Raw genomic sequence first — 25,380 nt, 5'->3', positions numbered from 1 at the left:
TCAATGGATATAGGTAGGTTTTATTGTATTCAAGCCCTAGGGCCATGGAAATTAAAAACAAAATAAAGAAGATTAACTTTAAAATACTTGATATTAAATAAGCATAATAGTCACAAAGAAAAACAAATAACAAAATTATACTTCTGTGTTCAGTTGCCAACCTGAGCAACTGTCATAAATTTTTAAATCTTGCAGAAAATTCACCCCCATTACATTCACAAGCTATCTCTCATTAACCATACTCTTGTCTATACATCCACATTTCAGGGAAATGGAAGGACCATCATACTGGTATTCTTCATTTCTACTTATATTTAATGGGTTTGAAAGAAAGTTTCTATGGCTAATGTTACAGGGGGGGGGGGGTTTCTTATAAAGTTATTTTTCTTGTATGTTCTGATCTGAACATGGGAGCTTAGTAGTTAAGGGATATAGATTGGGAGGGTTCTATTGACAAATCTCTATAACCATGGAGACAGAATCATTATCATGATGTTCAGGTCTCCCGAGTTGGGCAGAATCCCTTGGGAACGATCCAATAGACAATAGGAACTGTACCTGATACCTTGACTCAAGGACAAACACAATTATTGACAATAATTTTATTTTCTTACTTCATATACAACTTCAGGTAAAATGACTTCAACGTTAGATAGCAGTATAATGCACATCAAAGACAGAGTACTGAATACCCTCCTGACTTCCAGGTCCACTTTATATATCCAGAATCAACCTGGATATCTAAATTGAGCACTGGGTAGACTGACCTCAGAAATGTTGCAATACAACTGTTCTTTTAATTATCCAACATATAGCCAAACCTCCTCGCAAAAGATTTATTACAACAAGGATTTTCACCTCTAGCTTGTTGACCAAACCATTAATAGAAATCTGGTTTCCAATTGGCTTTAATCAAAAGTTACATTTTTGAATCCAATTTTGCTAGTTTAAAAAGTATCATTTTTGCTTGCTGTAAAACTTATGCCAAAGGTAAAAAGTATCTTTTTTGCTTGCTGTAAAACTTGTGCCAAAAGCACAAATCCTATGAGATGATGAATTTACATTTTAAAATCTTTAGATGTATAAGAGATTCTTATTTTAAAGCTTTCTCAAGTGAACAAATGAGGGATTTGGTTCTGAGTTCTGTAAGGGGGAAGGGGGTTGCTGGTCTATATGTTACACTAAGTCAGTAGGCCAGTAAAGGACCTGGTGGTCCTTTAGCCAGGTTGTGCAATAGGAAGCTAGGGACCAGCCAGCCTATGCTCTTGCATGCCCTTCCTCCTTACTTTCCCTAGATTTCTATCTGTACTCATTTAAAGTTGGGCCAATTCTAACTGAGGTTAGTCATATCACCAACCCCTATCCAAAACCAGAAAAACTGGCAATGCCAGGAATTAAACCTGTACCCCTTGGACAAAGCGTTCCAACCCAGAGCGCCTACCACTTAGCAAGAAACACAAATTTGACCAGAGAACAATAATTATTTGAAAAAAAATAGAATATTGAAAAAAAAACTTGCTATAGTTGTCCCACTACTATCCTGTAAATGCTATCAATTTAACAATCAATTTAAGACAGGTATAAAAAAAACTCCATCAGGGATTGTATTTGCTTAAGATACAATCAAGCTATGTGAATGCTTAGCTTTGTGATATTCTAGTCTTGAAATAATAAAAAAAAAAGAGAAAATTTACATGTTATATTTATTTTTCACCAGCTCATTTGAGCAAAATCATTTGTGACAGCCATATGCCCATGGTTGGCTTAGAACCTCTCTAAATGCTCTGAAACAGAAGTAATTAAAAGAATTATACTAATCGGCATTAAACTGTCCCTTAAATTTAAACACATGTATTTAATTTGAAATTGACGCTACTGCTAGTCAGCTTACTGTGCCGTTCCCACTGGCTCTACTGTAGTTAAAAATGGGCAGTTACCGCGCAGTAAATGCAGTTACTGCAAAACCATCAGCTGGAACACACCCTAAAGGTAATGAAAGGTTAATAGAAGAAGGAATTGAGGTGGGTACCTCGTGTGAGAATCAACATTCACTTTTTAGCACAAAGGTTGACTATTCTCTTGGTTAGACCTATTTTCTCCTTCTGTATCTCCATGCTCACAACCCATTGTTAAACTTTTAGCCTAAACGTTGCCTTGCTAATACCTATTTGAGTGGGATTCATAACAGGACTTACAAACAGTTAGATTTTAAGACCGAAATGGGTCTCCAGTCCATCTGACCACCCTGTATCTCCACTACCAGTTCTTTTATTTATCAGAAAGGAAGCCACTATCAGTTTAGCCTTTTCACATTCCTAAAGGAAACACCATAGGCCTACAATTTTGGAACATACATTTATGTTCATTTTATTGTTTTGCTTGTAATTTTGACAGTCAATCCCCAGACACCCCCCTTTAATTGTCTGGCTCTATGCAAGACAAACCAAAAAGTGATGAAATACTTACTTTGCAATGGGCATAAAGTATCAATACATCATATTTCCTTGTTTTTTCTTATCTTTGCCTGTTTTGAATCAGTTTTTGGCAACATAGTTGAGTGACTTCTTGCTATATCAGAAAGGGGGTTAGGTTGGGAAAATGAAACTTTCAGGGATGGGTCTACAGACTAAAGTATATCCCAGGAAGGTATTTTAAAGTACCCACATCCACCCCTTCTCCCTCTAGAGAGCCCTGAAATTTGCCTACATAACAGGTCTATATCTATCAAAATTTTGACAAAACATCATTTTACCCTAATCTTCAGTTACTGGTTGCCTTTTCTCTGCCTTTTAGATCTGAAAATATAATTCCTGTTATTTGAGTAGAATTCTGAGCCATATCATTTTTTTTTTTTTTTTAATATAGGAAATGTATTTGCATATCTTTAAAACCTTATAAATTGGGATTGAGCAAAGTTGTGAAGCTGAAAATAATTTTGTTGTACTTCATTCAAGCAGAAGATCTATTTTGCAAGGTTTCACTTTTATAACAGACACATTTTTGAAGGTCATCAAAGGTCAGGGCCCTCTCAAGGGAGAAGGAGTGGAGGTAGGTACTTCAAAATACCTTCTTGGGATATACTTTAGCCTGTAGACAAAGCCCTGAAAGTGTCATTTTCTTAACCTAACCCCTTTCCGAGATAGCAAGAAGTCAATCAACTAGAATTTTACCTCAGTTTTTCACTAGTTATCATATTAGTAGCCAAGTTTGTATAGCTCAGGGTTAGGCTATATAAGATTTTTGGGAAGGGGATGTGGGATATGTAACCAAATACTTAAATAAAATGGGTAAGGTTTATATTAACAGACTATTCAGATTGCTAAGAAAAAAACTTACCTTTACAGTCAGAATTACCTCCTGAATCCAAATTTAACATGCATTTGCATTGGAAATGAACTTTACGCTCACCCTTATATATACAAAATTCAGGGTATATACTTACATGTTAGGTGAAGTGATAAAGTTTAAACTTACCTCTACAGTTAGAATTGCATCCTGAATCTAAATTTAGCATTCATTGGTACCAGAAATGAAATTTTCCCCCACCTCCCTAATGTGGAAATATATTCCCTAAATTGGTATATATATATTTGGTAGGGGTAAAGTTTGTTTCCCACACCCATGAATGTTAAATTTGGATTCAGGATGCAATTCTGACTACAGAGGTAAGTTTATTTCTTAGCTACCTGAATAGTGTGTATAAAACCATAAGAACTGACATAAAAATAACAATCCAAATGTATCTTTTTGTTATAGCATGTCTCCTTCTGGATAGCTGCTATCCTGAAACTTCACTGATGTTTACTTGAACTATATGATTCATAAATCCGTAGACCCTGATAATGTTTTAAAGTAGTTTCCAGAATTTTATAGTGTTTCCTTCTGGAGAGGGAGAATGCTTAACTGATACTCATAATACTCCTTTTTTTGAAGTAGAATTACGCAAAAATTATCAATCTTTATGATCAGAGGTTGGAAAAGGCACTTGTGAAACCTAATTAGGTAAATATATACAAGATTCCATAGCTGCCTTAGGGCAAGGTGAACATAGCATGCTGCTTAATTCCTTTTATATGCTCTTTCTGATATAATAATTGATTTACATACAAATCCACCTCTACCACTCAATGTCCTATAGATAGCTCAAAGAATAAAAACAAAAAGAAAAAAAACTCTAAAATAATGAGATTCTTACATTGTTTGGCTTAAATTTGACTTGATAACACCATCATAAAGTTCCATTTTATAGCAAAAAAAGTGCACGCAGTTTTTTTTTTCATTAAATAAATACAAAAATTAAAACAAAGCTTTTTTCCATTGAAAAGATTCCAAACAAGGGTTTTTCAGAATTGAGACTTGAGCAAGAAACTAAGAGGGCAAGAATCCTCCCCTCTCTCATTTGTTGCCAATGTGTTTCAGAAGTCATTCTTGAATAATTGGAACAAAAAGTAAAACTTCAGCGCAAATAGCAAGGTATTGAGGAGGGAGATTCTTACATTGTTTGGCTTAAATTTGACTTGATAACACCATCATAAAGTGCCATTTTACAGCAAAAAAAGTGCACACTTTTTTTTTCATAAAATAAATACGAAAACTAAAACAAAGCTTTTTTCCATTGAAAAGATTCCAAACAAGGGTTTCTCAGAATTGAGACTTGAGCAAGAAACTAAGAGGGCAAGAATCCTCCCCTCTCTCATTTGTTGCCAATCCAGTACATCTAGGATATTTCTACTAATTAGATTATGACATTTCCTTCCATTAATATGCTCTTTTTGAAAATTATTTCAAATAGTGTTTGGGCAAATTACATGCTAAATCACTAGAGGCAGATCTAGGAGCTGCTTTTAGGAGCAAGTGCCCCCCCCCCTTGAAAGGTCACATTCCACTAATTTTGGAGTGGAGAAAAAACTAAAAGGGGAGCCAAATTTTATCAGCACCCCTAAAATCTTAATTTACAAACTGAGAAGATGGCAAGCTCTTGTTTTAGTGGGGGTATAGTTTATATTGGTATAGTACATATTCCTTATTTTATGCTCTTCCCTGATGTTATAGCTGCTCTTTTTAAAGTATCCCTCTTTTATGGTCCTATATATAGCCTAGCCCAAATAATATATTTTTTTGTGATTGAATCTTATGATATACATTAAGTCTTTCATCAAAACTTGGAGCACTCAAATTGTCGAAGAGGAGTTGGTGTTTATTTAAGAGATAATATCCAGGCTAGTGTTGTAAATCCTACTATGCTTGATATATCTTTGATAGAAAGTGTATGGCTTGATATCTCCATTGCTAATAAAAATTTGCGTCTTGGGTGCTTTTATCGAAGTCCAAGTGCTCCTTCCCTTGAAGATAGTGAATTGGCTCTCAAAACTGTCATTGATGAAATGACATCTTCAATTTCCCTTCCTAGCTCATTTGAGTTAATAATCACTGGAGATTTTAATTTTCCTGCAATTGAGTGGGTTGAAGGAACTGGACATATTTCATCTAATAGTATAGACTCACCTTTTTTATCTTACCTATCAAATAATTTTCTTCATCAGACTATTGATAAGCCTACACGCTATAGAGCTGATCAGAATCCCTTGCTGTTAGACCTTGTCATTTTGCGTGATACTGATTCCCTCATTTGTAATGATTATTTACCGCCAATTGCTAGTAGTGACCACCTAGTTATTCTGTCTGTGTTGTCCCTAAATAGTCGTCCTCAACCTAAATTTCGTCCTCAGACTTTCACCGACTATGAGGCAATACAGCAGGAACTTTCATCTGCAAACTGGTCAATGCTTATCACCAGTGACATCAATGAGTCGTGGCTAAATTTCAAACAAACTCTTCTTGCTCTTGAAAAGAAACATTCCAGGGTTATTTTAGGAAACAGCCCAAAACACTTCCCTTCCTCACTAAGGAAGTTAAGAAGCTGATTAACCAGAAATCTAGAGTTTGGAAACAGTATATGAAGAAGAGGAACCAGGAGACCCTGTCATTTTATAAGGCAGTACGGAATAGTTTAACAGATTCTGTATAAAAAAACCTGAAATCTGCCTACGAGGAAAATTTGGCTTCTGAGACCAAGTTAAACCCAAAATCTTTTTGGAGACATGTCTTCTAAAAACCCAAATCATCATACTATTCCTGACCTTGTTGACCACAGTGTATTACACTCATCTCCAATAGATAAGGCTGACATTCTAAATGCACAATTTGCTTCTGCCTTTACCCAAAATTCAGGCACCTCCTCACCAGATCCTCCATTGTATGAAGTGCTTTTCCCTATGCCTGATCTGTCAGTAGGTGAATTAATGGTTTTCAATAGCCTTGAGAAGCTTGATGTAAATAAGTCAAAGGGACCAGACGGTGTTCATCCACGTCTTCTTAGGGAGTGTCGAAAAGCTCTCAGCTACCCCCTGTGCATGCTGTTCCGGTTATCTCTTCAAAATGGGGAACTACCGCATGATTGGAAAACATCTTATATAACCCCAATCCATAAAAAGGGACGAAGAGACTCAGCAGAGAATTACCGTCCCATAAGCATCACCTCTGCAGTTGTTAAGGTGCTTGAGAGATTTGTTAATAAAGCTCTAATTGAACATCCTGAGGTCAATAATATCCTTTCCATATCACAACATGGTTTCAGATCTGTGGACACTAACCTTATCCAAACATATGAATTAGTAACTACACTGCTTGATGAGGGTTTTCCTGTCGACATGATTCTTCTTGATCTGTCCAATGCTTTCGACAAAGTTTGTCATGAATTCCTCATAATCAAATTGAGGGCTGCAGGTGTCAACGAAGGTGTTGTACAGTGGATTATGGGCTTCCTTTCTGAAAGATCACAGAGTGTCAGAGTTTTTGATTTGCAAGGAACTCCTCATTTCTCTTTTCCCACAACTCATCAGTTTTATTTGAGAGTTCGCTTGGTAAACACCTTATTTTGGATATAACCTATTATTACAGTGAGCTCAAGCTGGTCTGATTTCCCTATAGACATTTATTGAAACATCATTCATAATCGGATTATTTTCATTTGTTGGCTAATTGATAGTTTTGGTATTTGAGTGCAAATTCCCTTGGGACTTAGTGATTATTAAGCAAAGAGATTTTCGTACAAGGACTTAAGAACTTGAATATATATCAATGACATATTATCTGCAATAGCCATGTCGGAGAAATTAGTTTGGAATGCGATTTTGAACTTTTTAAATCGTGCTCGAAAAGCTGGAAATAAGAGTGACGAGATAAGTCGTAAAGCATGCGAGTTTTTTACAAAGGACGATATAATCACGGCTAAGGAGATACTGTGGTCTTCTGCTCACTACACCAATAGAGTGTCAATAAAAAAAAGTGCCGAAGACAATATTAATGAAATGTTAAAGGTACTTGAACTTTGTGAGCAACGTAACGTTGAACTGCCAGTCTTTGTGATAGTTGAACCTGACGAAGTCCCTATAACTCCTGGTGAGATAGCTGCGATAATCACCAGAAAAGTTACAGAAGTTTTTAATAAGCTAGACAATTTCATGAATAAGGACCCCCCCGCCCCCTCAAATGTTCCTACAGTTACTGAAACAAAGCCCTCATATGCAGTGGTACTCAAGAATTTGCCCTCTGACCTCACGAAGTCCGATTTGAGGAAAGACTTTTTGCAAAAAATGTGTGGCAGAGAGTGCTCTAAAATTGTCGAAGTTCAGCCCAGAAAAGATAATTGGCCAGTTGTTACAGCTAGCAAGGCTGATGCAGAAACTCTTGTCGGGGTCTTTCAGAACGGTGATAAATCTCTTCCTGCAACAATCAGGAGCCCCTCTCACCTCGGTGTTGCTCGATTCGTCCCCAGCAATATAAATGACGATGAACTTTGCGCACTGATTCCTAAATGTGTCAGTTCAAGACAGATTGGAAACACCCGCTCGTTTCGATTGAAATTTGAAACCAAAGTTGATCTTATGAATGCCATAAAAAATCCCCAGTCATAGATTATGAGAGGATCAAAGTGGCTGAGTGTCTCTCCCTCCTGGTAAGATGTTTCAAGTGTCAAGCTTACGGACATATATCCAGTAGCTGCAAAAATGAAGCTATTTGCGCAGTCTGCGGTGACCATGGTCATTCAAGCTCCAAAACATCTCCTTATCAAAGGCCCAAGAAGTGTGCATTGTGCAAATCACAGGATCATCTCTGTTACAGCTTCAAATGTCCAGTCGCCCAAGGACTTTTAAGTAAAGTTAAGTCAGCATAATGGCTCGAGCCTTAAGTCTCTTATCATGGAATATCAATGGCAAAGTGGTTGACAAAGGCCTAGTCCTCTCTGAACTTTTAAGTACAAATGAAATAATTTTTCTGCAAGAACATTTTTTGTCTCATGAAAGGAAAAATTTACGCAGCATTTCACAGAATTCTTATCTCTTATTTCACCCAGCGAAAATGAATAAGAGCCGTGGCCGACCTTCAGGCGGATTAGCTATTATTTCACAATTTCCCGTCAATCTCCTTGAGTCAAATGTCTATTTCATTGCTGCCGAATTTTCGGACCTAATCTGTATAAACGTTTACCTGCCAACTAATTACTGCTCTTCGCAATCAGAGAATAAATTCATAAATGCTTGCAAAAAGCTAGCGAGTTTTGTGAAGGGAGTCTCAAAGCGTCCAAATGCTCGAGTTTTGATTGCAGGAGACTTCAATTGTGACTTAACAGACAGTTCATCGCCAAGAACCTAACTCCTTCTGAATTCCCTCCCCCCTTCCTACTCAGTTGCTGACAAAACAGAAACTTTCACGTTTATTGGTGTCCTGTCAGCGACTTCTAACCGTGATCATTTTATTGCATCTTTCCCCTGTGAAACTGTCGAGGTAATTTGTGAAGGCTTTTATTCGGATCACCTTCCAATAAAGTTGAAAATAAATGCTTCATTTCATGCCCCTAAACAGCCAGATAAAAAGTGGTTTTATATAAAAGACTGGAAAGAAGTTAACCGCGAGATGTTTCGTTTTGAATGTGACAGAATATTAAATAAAATAAAGGTGCCCTTTCATTTGTTGTGCACGCGCTCTGGCCTTAGTGAAAAAGAAATAGCCATCAGACTTACCACCTATCTAGCTGAAATTAACCATGTATTAAAGTGTGCTGAAGCTTCAGCTGTCCCGTGCAAGCGTATTAGGAAAGGCTCTCAAGTTCAGGGTTGGTCAAAAAACCCTCCCCTTATTTCTGCATGCGAGTCTTCTAAAATTTGGCTGAATATTTGGAGGGATTGCGGCAGGCCTAAGTCTGGGACTATAAATGGTCTGCGGCTACGTTCTAAACGTTTTTTTGCTAAAGTGTTAAGAAAACATAAGGTCGATCTTATTGAGAAAAACGCTCATAAAATTGCAGAGAACCCTTCGAATCTCTGGAAAAAATTTGAACGCCCTTGTGAACACATTAGTGCAAATAATATTCCTGAGCCTGAGTGGATAAATTATTATAAGCATGAGTTTTCTTCTCCCGATCCTGCTCTTGAGTCAAAATTTGAAAAAGAATTAAGTGCTTGTCTGAAGAAACACGAACCTTCGACATTTATAATTAAGCCAAGTGATGTATCTTTTTATTGTCAAAAACTAAAGAAAAGAAATTCCGCGGGAGTTGATGGAATTACTGCCAGACATTTTGATTATGCAAGTGCTCTTCTTTTTAATCATTTATCTCTACTTTTTCAAATGTCTATTGAAAACGGAGTTGTTCCTTATCAATTTACAGTTGGTCAAATAACCCCTATCCCGAAAAAAGGCAAAAGGGATTTTACTTCGTGTGATTCGTTCCGACCTATAACAGTTTCTTGTACTATTTTTAAATTGTTTGATTCAGTTATTTTGGATGAAATTGTTTCTAAATGTTATGTCCCACCCCACCAGTTTGGTTACCAAAAAGGTATTAGCCGGGAGCATGCCCTTTTTGCTTTAATGAATGTTCTTGCTGATGCAGAAAGAAGTAGATCCCATATTATCCTTTGTGCTTTAGATGTTGCTCGTGCTTTTGACTCTTGCATTTTTTCCCAAGTTTTATTTGAAGCGTATAAAAGAGGGGTAAATTTTTGTATAGTGAAGTGCCTTCTGTATATGTACCATCACCTTAAGGCGAACTTAAAGGGGGGTCTTCCCTTTTTGATATTTTGAAAGGAGTCCGTCAAGGTGGCCTTACCTCACATTCTTTATTTAACAACTCTGTTTTAAATGCCCAAAATTCTGTTAATTTTAGTTGTATTCACCGTGGATTTAACTTGTCTTTAATAACTTTTGCAGATGACGTTTTGAATCTAAGCCGTACTTTTAGTGGATGTGAAAACGCGTTTAATCAGCTTTATAATGAATATAAAAATATTGGGCTTTCTTTCAATGTTGATAAAACTGCTGTTGTAGCTTTCAATTTTAAAGAGACAAATGGCCCTATTTTTTTTATCTTTAGCTAATGTTCATGTCCCCCTTTCTCAAAAATTAGTTTACCTTGGAATGGATATTGGAAAAAATATGAAAGAAACTGTGAATTTATCCCTTGAACTTTTGAAGAAAAAACTGAGAATAGCTTATGCTTCAATTGCATTTAATATTAAACATATTGATAAACTAAATCTTGCGAAAATTTATAATAGCCTAGTTGTACCTCATCTCCTTTCTCTTTGTCCGGTTTGGCAGTTTTTTAGTGAACCTCAGAAACTATCTGTTCGTAGAGTATATTTTCGTTATGCTAAATTCCTTCTCAGTTACCCTCCTTGGACTAGAAATAGTTACTTAGTGAACAAATTCCGCCTAGTTTCTCCTACATCTATTATTGATAAAAGGCTTCATGATTTTCGTTCTTCTATGTCGATAGTGTCTCACCCATGGTCAGCATTACTTATTTAATTGTTTGATTGTGTTGATTTGTATTTATTTATACCTTTTTTTTTCTCTTATTACTCCATCTTAAGGGCGTTCCGCCCTCTTTTTGTAGATGGGTTATAAATAAATTGAATTGAATTAAGTGGCGTGCCCCAGGGCACTATTCTTGGACCAAAACTTTTCAACTTCTATGTTAACGAATTACCCACCCTTCTTTCAAATCTTATTACCCTTTACGCTGATGACTCAAAACTAGTTGGAAAAGCGGCTACTCCCTCTGATCAGCAATCAATTTAAACAGATCTTGATAGTCTAGAAAGATGGGCTAACATGTGGCTTCTGACTTTCAATGTTGACAAATGCCATGTAATTCATTTTGGCAAAAATAACAAGCATCATAAGTATTTCCTTCAAGACAACTTCCTTTCTGCTGTTTCCGATGAAAGAGATCTTGGGGTTATTGTAGATCACCAATTAAAGTTTAGCAGCCATGTTTCATCTTCTGCAAATAAAACCCTCGGTATCATAAAAAGAACCATCTCCAGCCGACACCCTAGAGTTCTTATGAAGTTATATAAGGCGCTTGTACGTCCACGCCTGGAGGTTGGAATGTCATTGGCAGCCCCTTTCTTCAAAAAAGATAGGAAGTTGCTTGAGGATGTCCAGCGTCGTGCCACTAAGATGGTTACCAACATGAATAAATTTCCATACGAAGAAAGACTACGTCGTTTGAAGCTGCCGACGCTGACATACCGACGGAAAAGAGGTGACACTATTTTAACCAAAAAAATCCTCTCTAAAAATACCCTTCCCGGTCTCTTTGCACAGCCCTTGCATTCTGGTACTAGAGGACATTCTTTGAAGCTCTCCATGCAGCGTTCCACGAGTAGACATAGAAGCCACTTCTTCAGCCAAAGAATCATCAATATGTGGAACCAGCTCTCTGAAGAAACAGTTTCTGCTACTTCAATTGACATGTTCAAGTCCCACCTTGATAGGGAATGGGTCTGCCAGGAGTTCCTTTACAATTGGGAAGCTGCAGAGTCCTCCACAAGAGTCTAATCTAACAGCCACAATCTACACCAAACGAATTCTTTTTTTTTCATGGAGCATCATAAGGATGGATAATCCTTATATCGCTCCAAGCTGCAATTTAAGGTAATTTAAGTTAAAATGGGTTTATAAAGTTCCCTCAAAACAATTTTAAAAATTCCCTCAAAACAATCATAAATACTCCTCTATTTCACTCCTATAGTGTTTTGTTTTACTTTACTCATATGCAGACAAATATACAATCCACTTTATGCTCATAAAAATAATATATCTGTAGTATGGTAGCATGACTTTTTCCTTTATTATTCTATGTTGAATGCTAGTCTATCAGCTGGAAGAAAAATCCTAAAAAATATTGTGAATATTTAGAGTGCACTGTACATTTATCCATAAGGAGAGGTGGTGGGGGTGAAACAGTCCACTTCTAGAAATAAGATAAGTAAGTATTTATGGTTAGTTTAAAACAGTTTTCAGGGTATTTGTAATCTTGCAAACAAAACTGATAAGTTGGGCATGTATTTGGAAAGAGTTAAGAGATCCATCAAGTGGTATGTTCACAATCTATTAAGCCAAGTCACAGAAAAACTTTAAATTTTACCAACATTCTTACTTAATAATATGCAAGAAATTTTTATTCATTATACTTCTGTGTTTCCTTCCGTTTTTTTCAAATTTTAAATCATATGTTTATCCAACTGATTCCGATTATTCACAAAATACAACAGTTCGTGCAATGAAAAACAATGCATAATAACATAATATATTATCTAGAACTATATCTTTGAGGGCTGGGGATAAGGTACATTGCTGTGGTGGTAATTATTATATTTGGAAAGAGTGTTGATTATAGGATCAAACACTCCTACTCCCATTTGGTAAAGGCTAAGACCTAGAGTATATTCGAAGAAAATCTTTAAAATTCTGAGAACTCCTTTAAAACAGTCATAAATGCTTACATGTGTTGTTAGTAAAGGTACATTGCTTTACTTTTTCTGTCCTGCCCAACCCTGTAGGATAAATGTAGAGCCCCCTTTATATAACCCTATTAAATTGTTTAATAGCACTGTTCTCTTCCTTGCCCCTTGAGCAACATCCCCTATTAAAAAGGGGTAGTATTTGCTGTTTGCTATTGTAAAATATAAAAGAGAATGTTTAAGTGGGCTGAAATTTATCCTTTAGGCTGAAGGGGCTAAAGTGAAGCAGTAAATAAAAAAAAAAGAAGTTAAGTGAGTATTTATGATTGTTTAGAGCAATCTTCAGGATTTTTTAGAGTCCCTGTTAAATATTCCCCTGGACATAACCTTAATGCTCTTTTTTATTGTAGTTTTTCCTTCAGAAGAGGCATGTACTTGCCATTACTTGTTTTCTTTCTTTTGTGTTTAAAGGGTTTTGGATTAGAATGAACTCATCTACTTTAGACCATGTTATAGTTGAGCATCAAGTTGTCATGGATAGTAATGGATTTGTGTCCTTTATAGATTAAAAGTGATCATTTTGTATTGTCTTGTATGTTTTAGTGTGAGTACCATATTTATTATTATTATTATTATTATTGTTATTATTATTATTATTATTCTAGTGTTAGAGAAGACAAATTTAATGAATTTATATGTTTGTTCAATAACATTCATGATAGCCTAAATTTGAATGTGGTTCCATAAATGTGAACACATTATTAAATGTGACCCAGGGGAGGAGGGTTTTGCAAATGCTTTTGGCGTTGCCCTAAAAAAAGGTTGGGTTTTAAATTTACCCTCCACCCCTGATGATGCATAAGCAAAATTACACATTTCTGTGTTATTTCACGTTTATAAAGTTACACATTTCAAAATTACACTTATCAATACAAGATAAAACAGAACACAGGTCAACATGATCAAAAATACACTTATCAGACACACAGATTCCCAAAATACAGTTTATTCCAAGATGTTATGTCTGAGAGGGTATGAAAAACAATAAAGACAGCAAAAAATTGCCGTCAAAATGACATATATGAGCAATAAAGTTCAGAGACATTATTTGTTAGTGAAAAACGATTATTTCCAGGGTACTTTCAAGAGAACAAGAATTTATGATATTTTTGGGATTGAATGGTCGTTCCTCATTTAGTCAAGTCCTGGGAAACTGAAAATGACATTGGGATCAAAAAATTATCTTATCTGGTACCTCATTTCCACCCTAAGCAAGGTCTAAAAGGGCAAAAACACTATTTTAGGTGATTTAACCTGAACAATATTTTACTGAGATTTTATCCGCATGAAACCAAATTTAAACTGATGATGCCTCTCTTTTATTCTGAACCCAACTTTGTTGATAGTCCAGTGCTTAATTCAGTGCACAGTGACTGCTACCTCAAGGAGGCACACTCGTGCCTCTTTAAACAGGCGAACCACGACAATGTTAAGCGATCTTCGGTTCCAGTGGTCGCAGAGAGATGGGGAGGGATGCATTTCGTAGCCCGAGCTCCAACTAAGAAACTTGCAAAATTTCATCTCCCTCCGACTTTTCCTTCATGGGGAAAATCTGGCCGAAAGTTTCGACCCCGAACCCCCCCCCCCCTTTAACGTTGTCCGATCGGGTTGAAATTCACAAGTTAAGGTCCCCTAGGGCCCAGGAGCTTATCCGCGAAATTTCAGCTCGATCCGATAACTCCTTCCCTGTTTTCCAGAAACCACGCATAATCACTTAATGTTCATGTTCTCCTTTTGTTTTTTTTGCCACGCCTACAGGTCACAGCCGACATCGGATCTGGGTGTACGAAGACTCATTCGACGGGGAATTCTCCGAGTAATTTTCCTGGAAAGTTTCGTCGGAAAATCTTAACCCCCCGATTTTCTAGCTTAGAAAAACCCATTTCCCCATAAGAGCCCATGTTAATTTTTGAAATTCTTAAAAGTTACGAATATCAACATTTAAGTACATCAAAATAATCAGCTCGGCACGGCGAGAATGACTGCAAGCATCATAAAAATCCAGCTCAATTCCAGAAATTAAATTATGTAATTGGAAAATCTCCTTGATTGGAAATGTTTTCCAAACTGAACGCAGACGCCATCTAGCATATCATAAATGAACTTCCTAAACGCCATCTGTCCTTTTTTGAGAGAAAATTCACAATTTATATGGATAGAGTTGTATCTATCATAATTAATCTTTCTCTTGCCTCACCTATCTGGATAGAATTGTATCAGCTGAACTTGGGCCAAGTTAGGAAAGAGATATCTTCTAGAGCAGAAGATTAGATTTCCGAAGCTAAGTACCAGACTAGGCTATCTATCATAATTAATCTTTCTCTTGCCTCACCAGGTCTTTTCTACAATGCCAAGCAAAGCTTGGCAACTAAAGCAGAAAAGGAAAAGTAAGTATGATGAGAAAAAACAAGAAATTAGCGAGATAAGAAGGAAATACTACCAGGAAAATAAGGACCGAATCAAGGAGTATGTAAAGAGCCGCTTTCAAATAAATGAGATGGCAAAGGAGCGTAACAAAACAAAAGCTCGCATGCGCAAGTCTCAAAAATTGGCATTAGATGAATGTTTTCGAGCAAAGAATCTCCAGTCAGTGAAAGCTCATTATCATGGAAGTGAGTCCATTTAAAATGTATATATGTTAAAATGTAAAATGTTTCGCTTAGGTCAAAATAATTAGTGCACGTATACTCTTTTTGTTTGGCACAGAAGAAAAGGCTATAACCTGTAAACCATTTGCCACTGGCCAGATTTTTTGCGTGCTTTTTGTTCCTTTGAACAATTTAAAGCGTCATTGCGATCGCAAAATAACAATTGTACAAGAGACAGTAAGAACCATAAAAGCATGCCCAGGTTTTCCGATTTGGAGATAGTGAAATCAACTCGAGCACATCATAATTTTCTGTGAGTAACGAAGCACCAATGTTAGTAACCTCCACCTTCCACTCCGTAGAAGTCTTCAAAACTGCAAGAACAATTTTAAAAGTAATAATATGAAACAAACACCTGTACAAAAACAACCTGTACAACAAAAAACCTGTGCAAAAGAGTCTTTAAAAGCGGGGGGGTTGGGGGGCGGCAGCCACCCAACTGCCTCTCCTAATTCCTGTACGTTTTAAGGTTCGACTTTGGGACGCAGCCTCTTTAACTCTTCAAGAAAACGAAGTTTTTTTCATATTATTTACTTCAAACTCCACACAAATATAGATTGTGTCATCTAGTGTTGTCTGAAAAGCAGGCTAATGTATAATGTATGTATAATGTATGTATAATGTAATATAATGTAATGTATAATGTAATATAATGTATAATGATAATGCATTAAGACTAATGTATTGATCCATGATACATTAGGGAGTCGGTCGGCCGTAGGTGATCTATTGAACTACGCGACATTAATCACTTTTTTCCACTGGCTAGGAGTCTTTGGAAATTCGGCACCATTATACCTAACTCTTCGAATATAGCGTTTAAAATCAAGCTTTGTTTTTTGCTTAATATCGAGAACATTACCTCTTAAGGGGCGGCCGCAAGCTATCCATATTTTAGCCATAATTTAGCCCGATTTTTTATAGTTTTGAACTCTGGGTCATTCTTCCAAATTGAACTTTTTGTCTGGGCTTGAAAGCAACATAGGGGAACAGCTACCTCTTCAGACCTCTTTAAGCACAATACAATGCGGCTATAATAAATATTAAGCTGAATTCTAGCTTGTGGGGACCCAACGCTTGTACACAACAGATTAAAAGGGACTTTAATCGCTGATAGAAGGCTAACAAGCGTAGATAAATAAAGAGGCCAGTTAGCTTTGTTCCATTCTCATTTAGAAATCCACTTTCTAGAATTAGGACGAAGGTTCTTCTCAGCAGTAGCATTAAGGGTAACAGTGAGATATGGGGGAGATGGTCATAATCACGTTCATCCTGATCAGCGTGGACTTTGCCACAGATGAGACCAGAAGAAACGATACTATAGTCAATGTCCAAAAGTGAGCCACTACTAGGGATATAGGAATGGGAGGAATCTTTCTTCAAAATTTTGTAACTATTCGGTAGTGAATGTAAAAGAAGCTCAGTACGCACTGATGAAGAATTAATATTACAGTTCATATCACCGATTAATAACCAGTCCAGTCGATTACTCTCAATGCCATTCAGAAGATTTTGAATGTTCAAGATTTTGTAAATTTTGTTAAACTTCGGAGGGATTTCTGGTCGCAGGGGAGATAAACATTAATGAGGACAAGGTTGGCAAGATGAATAGTAATATAACAATCACTCTTGTGTTGACATAAAGGGGGTGGTGAAAATAGAGTATTTTTTATTAAACAAGCTAGGACACCTGATGGTCTGCCAGAGGTTTTGCGTGCACTTTTAGATAAAACTAAGAGTTCGTTACTTCTCCGTAGGGAGTTTAAGCTTACTAAAGGTACGAGATGTTCCTGGAGGAATAAAACATCAAAATTTGCTCATGTAAAGAAACGTCTTTATCTTTTGTACCGTTAATATTGAACGAGCATATGGTGAAGTTAGTCATAGCACTCATTTTCTTGTAAAAGATGACCGTTTCGACAGCAGTTCACGAAGAATTCCGCATTTCAATGAAAATGACACATGATTGCCTTGACAGTTTGCACACTTTGGTGTAGCCTGGCACGGAGAATCAGGCGATGATTCATGTTGCCCTGCGCAACGGGAGCAGCGTTTTTCTTTATCACAATTTGATTTTAAGTGATTTGGTGATTGGCAAATATAACAGTATTTGGGTGGGTGTTGGAATTCGTAAACTCGATATATCTCGTACCCAATCTTTATACCAAGTCGAAGTGCATTTGCGAGCGCAACATCGTTTTCAAAAAACACTCTTAACAGCCAACGAATTGCCTATTTGTTTCGTATGAGTAATATTACTGCAATCAATTAGCATCCCCTCATCAAAATTGGTCGTATACCTTTAATGATTCCAATATATTTTGTTTCTTTTACTTTGACGTCATAGTCTCTCATTACAGACGGAACAGCACAACAAAAGTCCCTTGGAGCAATCTTGTCAGTTGGTACCACCAGCTAATCGCCAGAGGGCTTGATGCTATGAATGCATTCATGACCTGGAGTGAGTCTATTATCTCGCGACGCTTGGCAGGATCATTTACTTGTGATGGGACTTTTGAAATAACAACGGTCGTCTGATCATGATTCAATGACTGAGGGCCAGGGCTACTAAGAGGGGGAGGATTTAAGATTATACGACGAAATTTTCCCACGAATTTGTTTAAGTTCCGAATCAATGCTTACAAGCTTTGAGGCGAAGCTAGAATAAGCCACAGCAGGAATAACAGGAACCTTGGTAGGTAAAATGATCACGTATGTAGGCAAAGACAAGTTTTCGGTATCGCATTTCCGGAATATTTTCATCATGTCCTTAATGTGACGGTAATTAGCTTGATCGCCTTGGCGTCTTTGCACACGTTCACCCTCGTAAACACGAAAGCAAAGTTCTATTTTAGCCGCCATAATAGACTTCTCATCGAAAAAACCAACAGCACGGTTAGCAATAACTTCGCCACTTACTCCTTCTTTAAGATTAGATTGCACGAAATTCAACACCGACGAATATACATATTCCGTCATAATGGTATAGCCAACAAATATAGACAATAAGCCAAAATCAAATCAGTTTATTATTAACTATGCTGTCAAACAGCTAACATCCAATTAAGTTAGTTTCAAAATAATCTTTACAAAGTAACTGAATTCGTTATTTTCAGTAAATACTCTGCGACGAAACTATAATCACTTGCCTGCTAATGTATGGTTTAAATCCAAAAATAAAAGGTTTAAAATCATAAACTCTGAATCAATGCTCAAATGAATATGTCCAATTTAAAAATGGATTGATTCTTATTTCCAGGGATTATCCTTCAGAAAAGACAAAACTGAGTCAATAAAATTATTTGGGACAAAAGAGGTGTGGCTCATTATGTACTTCTTTTAATCCTCTGTGTAAATGCTTCGACGTCTTGATTTCAGCATTATAATTTATACAAAAAAAATAATCGAATGTTTTAATGAGCTTCTGGTTATGTTGGGCTTCTTAAAGTTGTCCTCCATTTAATAGACAATAAATGCATAAGAAAAAATCATTTTTCCTTTTCAGATACATTATCATCAAAGATGTCCGATCAGGAGCTGCGGTCTATGGTCTTAGCATTTCGTGTGTCGGAACTTACTATGCTATTAAGTTTTGGGGGTAAAAGTAGTGCCGGAAGAAAACAGGATTTGCAGCAAAGAGCCCTTGATTTAATAAAGATGAAAAATCCTGCAATTAATGCTAAAATAAAAGAACTTTATAAAGCACGAAACCTCGAAACTTCGGCATTAGGAGGACAAAACACATATAGTAAAACTCAATCGCATGGTGGTCAATCTGCAGCCAGTGAATTTCTAACTCAGACTGACGTAAAACTAAAAAAGCTTCCGTTTTATGATGTCTTGGCTGAACTGATCAAACCAAGTGGTCTTGTTCCATCTTCTGTCGATCGTTTTCAAGAAGGACTGGTTCAATTCCGTCTCACACCACAACAAGCTACTGAAATTGTTTCAAATCGAGATTTAAGAAAAAGCGATTCTTATCCTGTCCAAATACAAATTCGATTTGCATTATTTGAAACTACAAGTGAACAAGATGACTGTTTTCCCAGCAATACTGGCGTAAAAGTGAATGGAAAAGCAGTTCAACTTCCTAACCCAATTCCAACTAATAAACCTGGTGTTGAGCCAAAGCGACCACCAAGGCCTGTTGATATTTCACCTTACTGCAATTTATCTCCCATAGGATCTAATTCTATTACTGTTTCTTGGACTCCGGAAATGTATAAAAATTATGTTGTAGCTGCTTATATTGTAAGAAAATTAAGTTCGCAAGATCTTTTGCAAAGAATGCAGAAAAAAGGCCCATGGCCTATAGACTATACAAAGGGTCTGATAAAGGATAAATTAAAGGTAACTTTCACTCTTTTCTTTTCACTGACTAATGTATTCCTTTGCTATACTATTTTAGCTTGAGCTCGAAATTTGTCTCAGTATGAAAGTAAATCCCTTTTTTCCGAAGCTACGGTTAAACTAAGACTGAAAGTCTAAAAAAAAGTGCGTATTTGTACATTTTTTTTTTTATTCTGGGGTGGGACCTTCAAGTTCAGGATCCTTCGCTCTTTTTTGATTGAGCTCTTGAAAGCCAGTGAAGTGATGTTTCAGTGGAATTCTGAGTTCTTATTCATTTGCTCTTTTTATTAACTTAGTTAAGCAAACGTATTATTATTAAGTTTCACAACTTAAAATTAGACTCTTGTCCCATCTATATCCGTAGGAGCTTTTACAAACGAAAAAAAGTTTCATTTTTGGTAGCTAGTTATTTAAAGCGTATCTTATTGACCATTATACTGTAAAATTAGTTTTTTTTCTAAAGTTCCAATTTAAAGTAAAATACTAATATTAGACACTTGTGCCAAGCACTTGTAGGTGTTATCCTGAACATTGGCAAGTTTAATGAAATTTTGAGATGGTCGAAAATTCGAGATGGGTCGAGATGGTCTCTTTTATTATTTGTAGATGATACTAGTTTTGTTGAATGAGGTGTTAGATATGACTAAAAGGGGTCACTCATGGCACTTTAGGAATTTGGCCACCCCTTTCATAAAATACTTGTTTTCTTGAATTTCCGGATAATTCTTATTCAAAATATCAATTTTGAAATTATCCCACCCCCCAAGAATAAAAATAAACTATTTCGTTCGTGCCTGGCTTACTGTATTTTATAGTTGGATGAGTTTGAAATTTTATACTTAAATTATAACATTAAATAATAGTAGGCTAATAGTAATTTTTGAGTGCAGAGTTTCGTTTGTCATTTCATTTCTTTTTTAGTTCACTGAAATTCTACTCTACTTGTTGTATTTGTCTTAACAAATCTGGTCATTAGTAAGAGCTATTTATAAAAATCCTTAGGATCTCTAGTTGCGTCCATAGGTCGCAAGTGAGCAAGTTAGGCAGGTTTGCTTTCGATTAGGGTTACATGTGACTATGAAAAGAATCTTCAATATTTTGACATATCTTAGAAAACATTTAGGGCTGATATTCTAAATAAAGTAAGATGGATCTGAAGTTTCTTACACTCTATTGTCTGTAGGTGACTGAATGCTGTATCGAGCTTTCACTAAGCTATACACTATATCGTAAATGAAAAAGGCATCTTATCAGTCAACACACTAGCTTTGACTTGGGGTGACGTCCCTCTAGGGATGGCTCGAAGGGGGGGGGGGGTTGACCTCATTGAGGTCCCAGGCGGTCAATGTTAAGTTGTATTTCCTTCTCCTGAAAACACTTTTGCATTTTCAAACTTTTAGCTAAAAAAATGGCTAATTTTGATAAAACTCAGCTTCAATTGTAGATATTAAATTTCGAATTCACTCGTAAATAGAATAGAGTCGTTTTATTTTATCGTTTCATTTAATTTTCTAATTTTTCAATAGAGTCGTTTAAATGAAACCAGGTTTAAAGGGAGCGGACTGGTAGTTGCTCATGCCTTGAAAGCCTGCTTATGCTCGCGTATGATTTGTTTTTTTCTGGTCGTTCAGATCTAGCCCATACTTTTTGTCAAATCCCTTAAACCGTTTATTTTGGGCTTATCCAGTTCCCAGGAGCTCAATTCAGTCAGAAACAGTCCTCGTTGTATTTCTTCTTCCTTATTGGGATTTTCAGACTTCTCATTAAAAAATGGTTGTTTTTGCCTTGCTTAGTTTCAGTTTTAGATACGGAAAACTGAATTTGCATGTAAATAGAATATAGTCGTTTTATTTTGTCGTTTACTAGCTGTTGGGGTGGCGCCAAGGTTACGCACATGGATGTTTCGTTCGAACTTGAACTGCGAGTGGAAAAGAAGGCAAGAGATTTCAAAACAATAGAAAACTAATAGTGAAAAAGAAAAACTCGATTGCAATACGAGTTTGAGAGGCATACAACGCTTGAGAAGGACAAACAACACTTGGCTATGTACCCATAATTTTCACCCCTACGATGGGAGTGGTTTTGAAAGCTCTGGGATAGCTCATTCAAGTCGGGGGATAAATTTTTGCCTGGGACGAAAGTAATGATTAACATTAAAACTTCTAACCAACAGAAATTGAGTAAGAAATGGTTCCAAATGTGCGCCTCCGGCTCAAAATGGTAATTTTGATGTCACTTCATTGATTAAGACATATCATCAGAAGGAGTCAGATATAGGGCAAAACATTTCCGATCAAAGACCCAGCAAGGTATTTCTTACACGTTTTACCAAGCTCGAATACTTAAATCGTTAGTGGTTGGCTCTAATGAAATTGTTAAAACTGTCTGGAAAAATGTTACGTTGAATGGAAGAGATATCTTGGTGGAAACACTATCTACATCATCTTCTGTGTTTTAGCTATGTAAAAAGTTAGCTGTCAGTTTCACTGGCGAAATTCTTAATATTTCAACAATTAGTGGAGCTGTCGAAAGTTGTTGTGACGATTTTGAAAGTGTAATTCGCAAAGGTCCAGGAATAAGGAAGCCAATCTCTAGCGAAAACCAAAAAAAGTAGCTTATTTCATATGGTCTTAATCTACCAAAGCTGAGCGTCTCCCTTTTTATCCTTCAATATAAAAAATGAAACAAAAAAAGGATAAATATAAAAGGATGGTATGAGGATTACCTGGTATTAGAGTATAATATTGAGAAAGACGCTGCCTTCTGCTTCCTGTGGTTCCTTTTCGCTAGTGATTAAATAAAAAAAAACTGATTTTTTAGCTGAAAGTAAGGAGCGACATTAAAACTTAAAACGAACAGAAATTGCTCCGTATATGAAATGACTTTTCCCCTCCGCAATCCCTCGCTCTTTACGCTAAAGCTTTTAATTGTTTTAAAAAGTAGAATTGTGGCAAAGAGTCAAACTTTAGCGTAAAGAGCGAGGGATTGCGGAGGGGACAACTCATTTCATATACGGAGCAATTTCTGTTCGTTTTAAGTTTTAATGTCGCTCCTTACTTTCAGCTTAAAAAAATCAGTTTTTTTTTATTTAATTTCTGAATGTTTTTGAATTAATGCATGTTTGGTCTTGGCTCTCCGCACATAAATTATTAAAATGAAATTTGTATATTAATTTTTTTTTTGACTAAATCGCTTTCTGTTAGTTTTGATCAGACGATTTTGAGAAATAAGGGGTGGAGAAGGAGGCCTAGTTGCCCTCCAATTTTTTGGCTACTTAAAAAGGCAACTAGAACTTTCAATTTTTAGCGAACGTTTTTATTAGTAAAAAATATACGTAACTTACGTAACAAACTTTCATAACCTTATATTTTTATTATGTATACGAGGGGGTTTGTACCCTCGTTAATACCTTGCTCTTTACACTAAATCGTAAGTTTTGTCCCAATTCTTTATGAATGACCCCTGAATCAGAAAGGCCGTAGAATAAATAGTTGAAATTACTAAAAATACTTTAGCATAAAGAGCAAGGTATTTATCTCCTCCTAAATACCTCGCTCTTTATGCTAAAGTATTTTTAGAACCCCTCATATGCGTAATAATCTCTGTTCGTTTTAAGTTTCAATGCTACTTCTACCTTTCATTTGAAAAAACGTTTTCATGTTTATTTTTCATTGTTTTCTTATAGTAATGCTAGAGAATCCTGCGCCCTTGTCATTGAATTTTTCTTCCCCCATGACAGATTCCTCCGAGGAAAGATCCTCCAACACAGCCCCCTCTCCTCAGCCCTACCCCCAAACAAAATAAAATCCCCCTGAAAACGTTTGTACACTTCCCAATAACCATTACTATATGTAAACACTGGTCAAAGTTTGTAACTTGCAGCCCCTCCCCCAGGGATTGTGGGGGAGCAAGTCATCCCCAAAGACATAGTTATTATGGTTTTCGACTATGGTGAACAATATGGCTATCTCAAAATTTTGATCCGTTGACTTGGGAAAAAAATGAGCGTGGTAGGGGGGCTAGATGCCCTCCAATGTTTTTGGTCACTTGAAAAGGGCACTAGAACTTTTCATTTCCGTTAGAATGAGCCCTCTTGCGACATTCTAGGACCACTTGGTCGATACGGTGACCCATGGGGAAAAGAAAAACAAACAAACAAATAAACACGCGCCCGTAATTTGTCTTCTGGCAAAAATACAAAATTCCACATTTTTGTAGATAGGAGCTTAAAATTTCTACAGCAGGGTTTTCTGATACGCTGAATCTGATGGTGTCATTTTCGTTAATATCCTACGACTTTAAGGGGGTGTTTCCCCCTATTTTCCTAAATAAGGCAAATTTTCTCAGGCTCGTAACTTTTGATAAGTAAGACTAAACTTGATGAAACTTATATATTTAAAATCAGCATTAAAATGCGATTGTTTTGATGTAGCTATTGATATCAAAATTCAATTTTTTAGAGTTTTGGTTACTATTGAGCCGGGTCGCTCCTTACTACAGTTCGTTACCACGAACTGTTTGATTCCATGAGCAACCAATTCGAAAAAGTTTGGTGGAAGTTGGTCTGCGACAATGACACAAAATGGAGAGTAAATGAAAGGCGTAAAAAGGAAAACTGGCTAGTCATTTTTCTTCCGAATCACAAAAAACAGCTTTGTTCTATTTTTATTAATTCGCCAATAACAGCAGTGTTGGGGATTCCTTACTTGATAAAGGCACACGAACTAGGTTTTGTATCAAGCAAAAAGTAGAGACAAACAGAAAAACTGGGGAACTTATTCTCGACGTTGCAGTGACCCGGGTGAGTTAGAGCATTGACTCTTGGATACCAGTGAACAAATCTTTTTTTTTTGAGTGAACAAACCTTTTTTTGGCCCTTGGTCACGCTAAAAACACTCTACAGCGTCAGAACAATATTTCCCGAAATACATTCTTTACAAAATTGTTTAAGAGTCCAATTAATTTACACATACGTCTGACATAACATACGTAGCCTCAGGAGCAGGAGCTATAGAATATGCAAACTACACATTATTATATAAGTTTTTATAGTCTTTATAGGGTGAAGGCAAGCGAGCTTGATATTCGCTGTATGATTGGATCAAAACTGTCAGGTACCGTTCCTTGGACCAAGAGGACCTGACGTTTTGTTTGAGATGAAGGGAGAATGGAGGGGTTGTAAGAATAGACTCAAATTTTATTTTCTCTGATTATTTTGAGTCTAAGGGCCTTAAATTAAATTAAAAAGTACTATTTTGAGAGTACAGGCGCCTTAAGAAAGGCCAAAAACTTTTCCCGAGTGGTTTGAAACTAATATCCGTAACGTCATGAGGTAAGGAAAATGTAATGTACACAAAATTAGGCTAGGACACGGCCCCGACAACAAGCTGAGAAAATGGTCACAATTTATTTTTGATTGGCTTAGAACTTGTAGCTGGAAGACCTCTGGTCGATGTGACTTCAACATACAAAAAAAGAAATAAGAAAAATTAACCAATATTGGTTTA

General features: G+C 36.4%; 1 protein-coding gene and 1 long non-coding RNA gene across 8 annotated transcripts in view; one reads left to right on the top strand and one right to left on the bottom strand.

Annotated features, from left to right (window-relative positions):
• The window catches only part of LOC136033842 (uncharacterized), a 28,048-nt gene extending 26,149 nt beyond the window's left edge, over window positions 1-1,899 (bottom strand). The window contains exon 1 of the long non-coding RNA XR_010619034.1: window positions 1,695-1,899. This is a non-coding gene — a long non-coding RNA (uncharacterized LOC136033842). The remainder of the gene's footprint in view (window positions 1-1,694) is intronic.
• Window positions 1,900-1,910: 11 nt separating this feature from the next.
• The window catches only part of LOC136033840 (E3 SUMO-protein ligase PIAS2-like), a 48,545-nt gene continuing 25,075 nt past the window's right edge, over window positions 1,911-25,380 (top strand). For 2 of the 7 annotated variants that reach the window (XM_065714788.1, XM_065714789.1), the window contains exons 1-3: window positions 1,933-1,989; window positions 15,211-15,487; window positions 19,029-19,873. In XM_065714788.1, coding sequence (XP_065570860.1) covers window positions 1,948-1,989; window positions 15,211-15,487; window positions 19,029-19,873 — 1,164 coding nt within the window. In that variant the 5' untranslated portion in view covers window positions 1,933-1,947. Of the gene's footprint in view, window positions 2,083-15,210; window positions 15,488-19,028; window positions 19,874-25,380 lie in introns of all 7 variants that reach the window. The other 5 variants (XM_065714790.1, XM_065714791.1, XM_065714792.1 and 2 more) reach the window with 5 other exon arrangements.

This window comes from Artemia franciscana, chromosome 12, assembly GCF_032884065.1.
Source record: "Artemia franciscana chromosome 12, ASM3288406v1, whole genome shotgun sequence".
Taxonomy (NCBI): domain Eukaryota; kingdom Metazoa; phylum Arthropoda; class Branchiopoda; order Anostraca; family Artemiidae; genus Artemia; species Artemia franciscana.
Note: the sequence above shows the minus strand (reverse complement) of the source record. Positions and strands in the feature narration are given on the sequence as shown.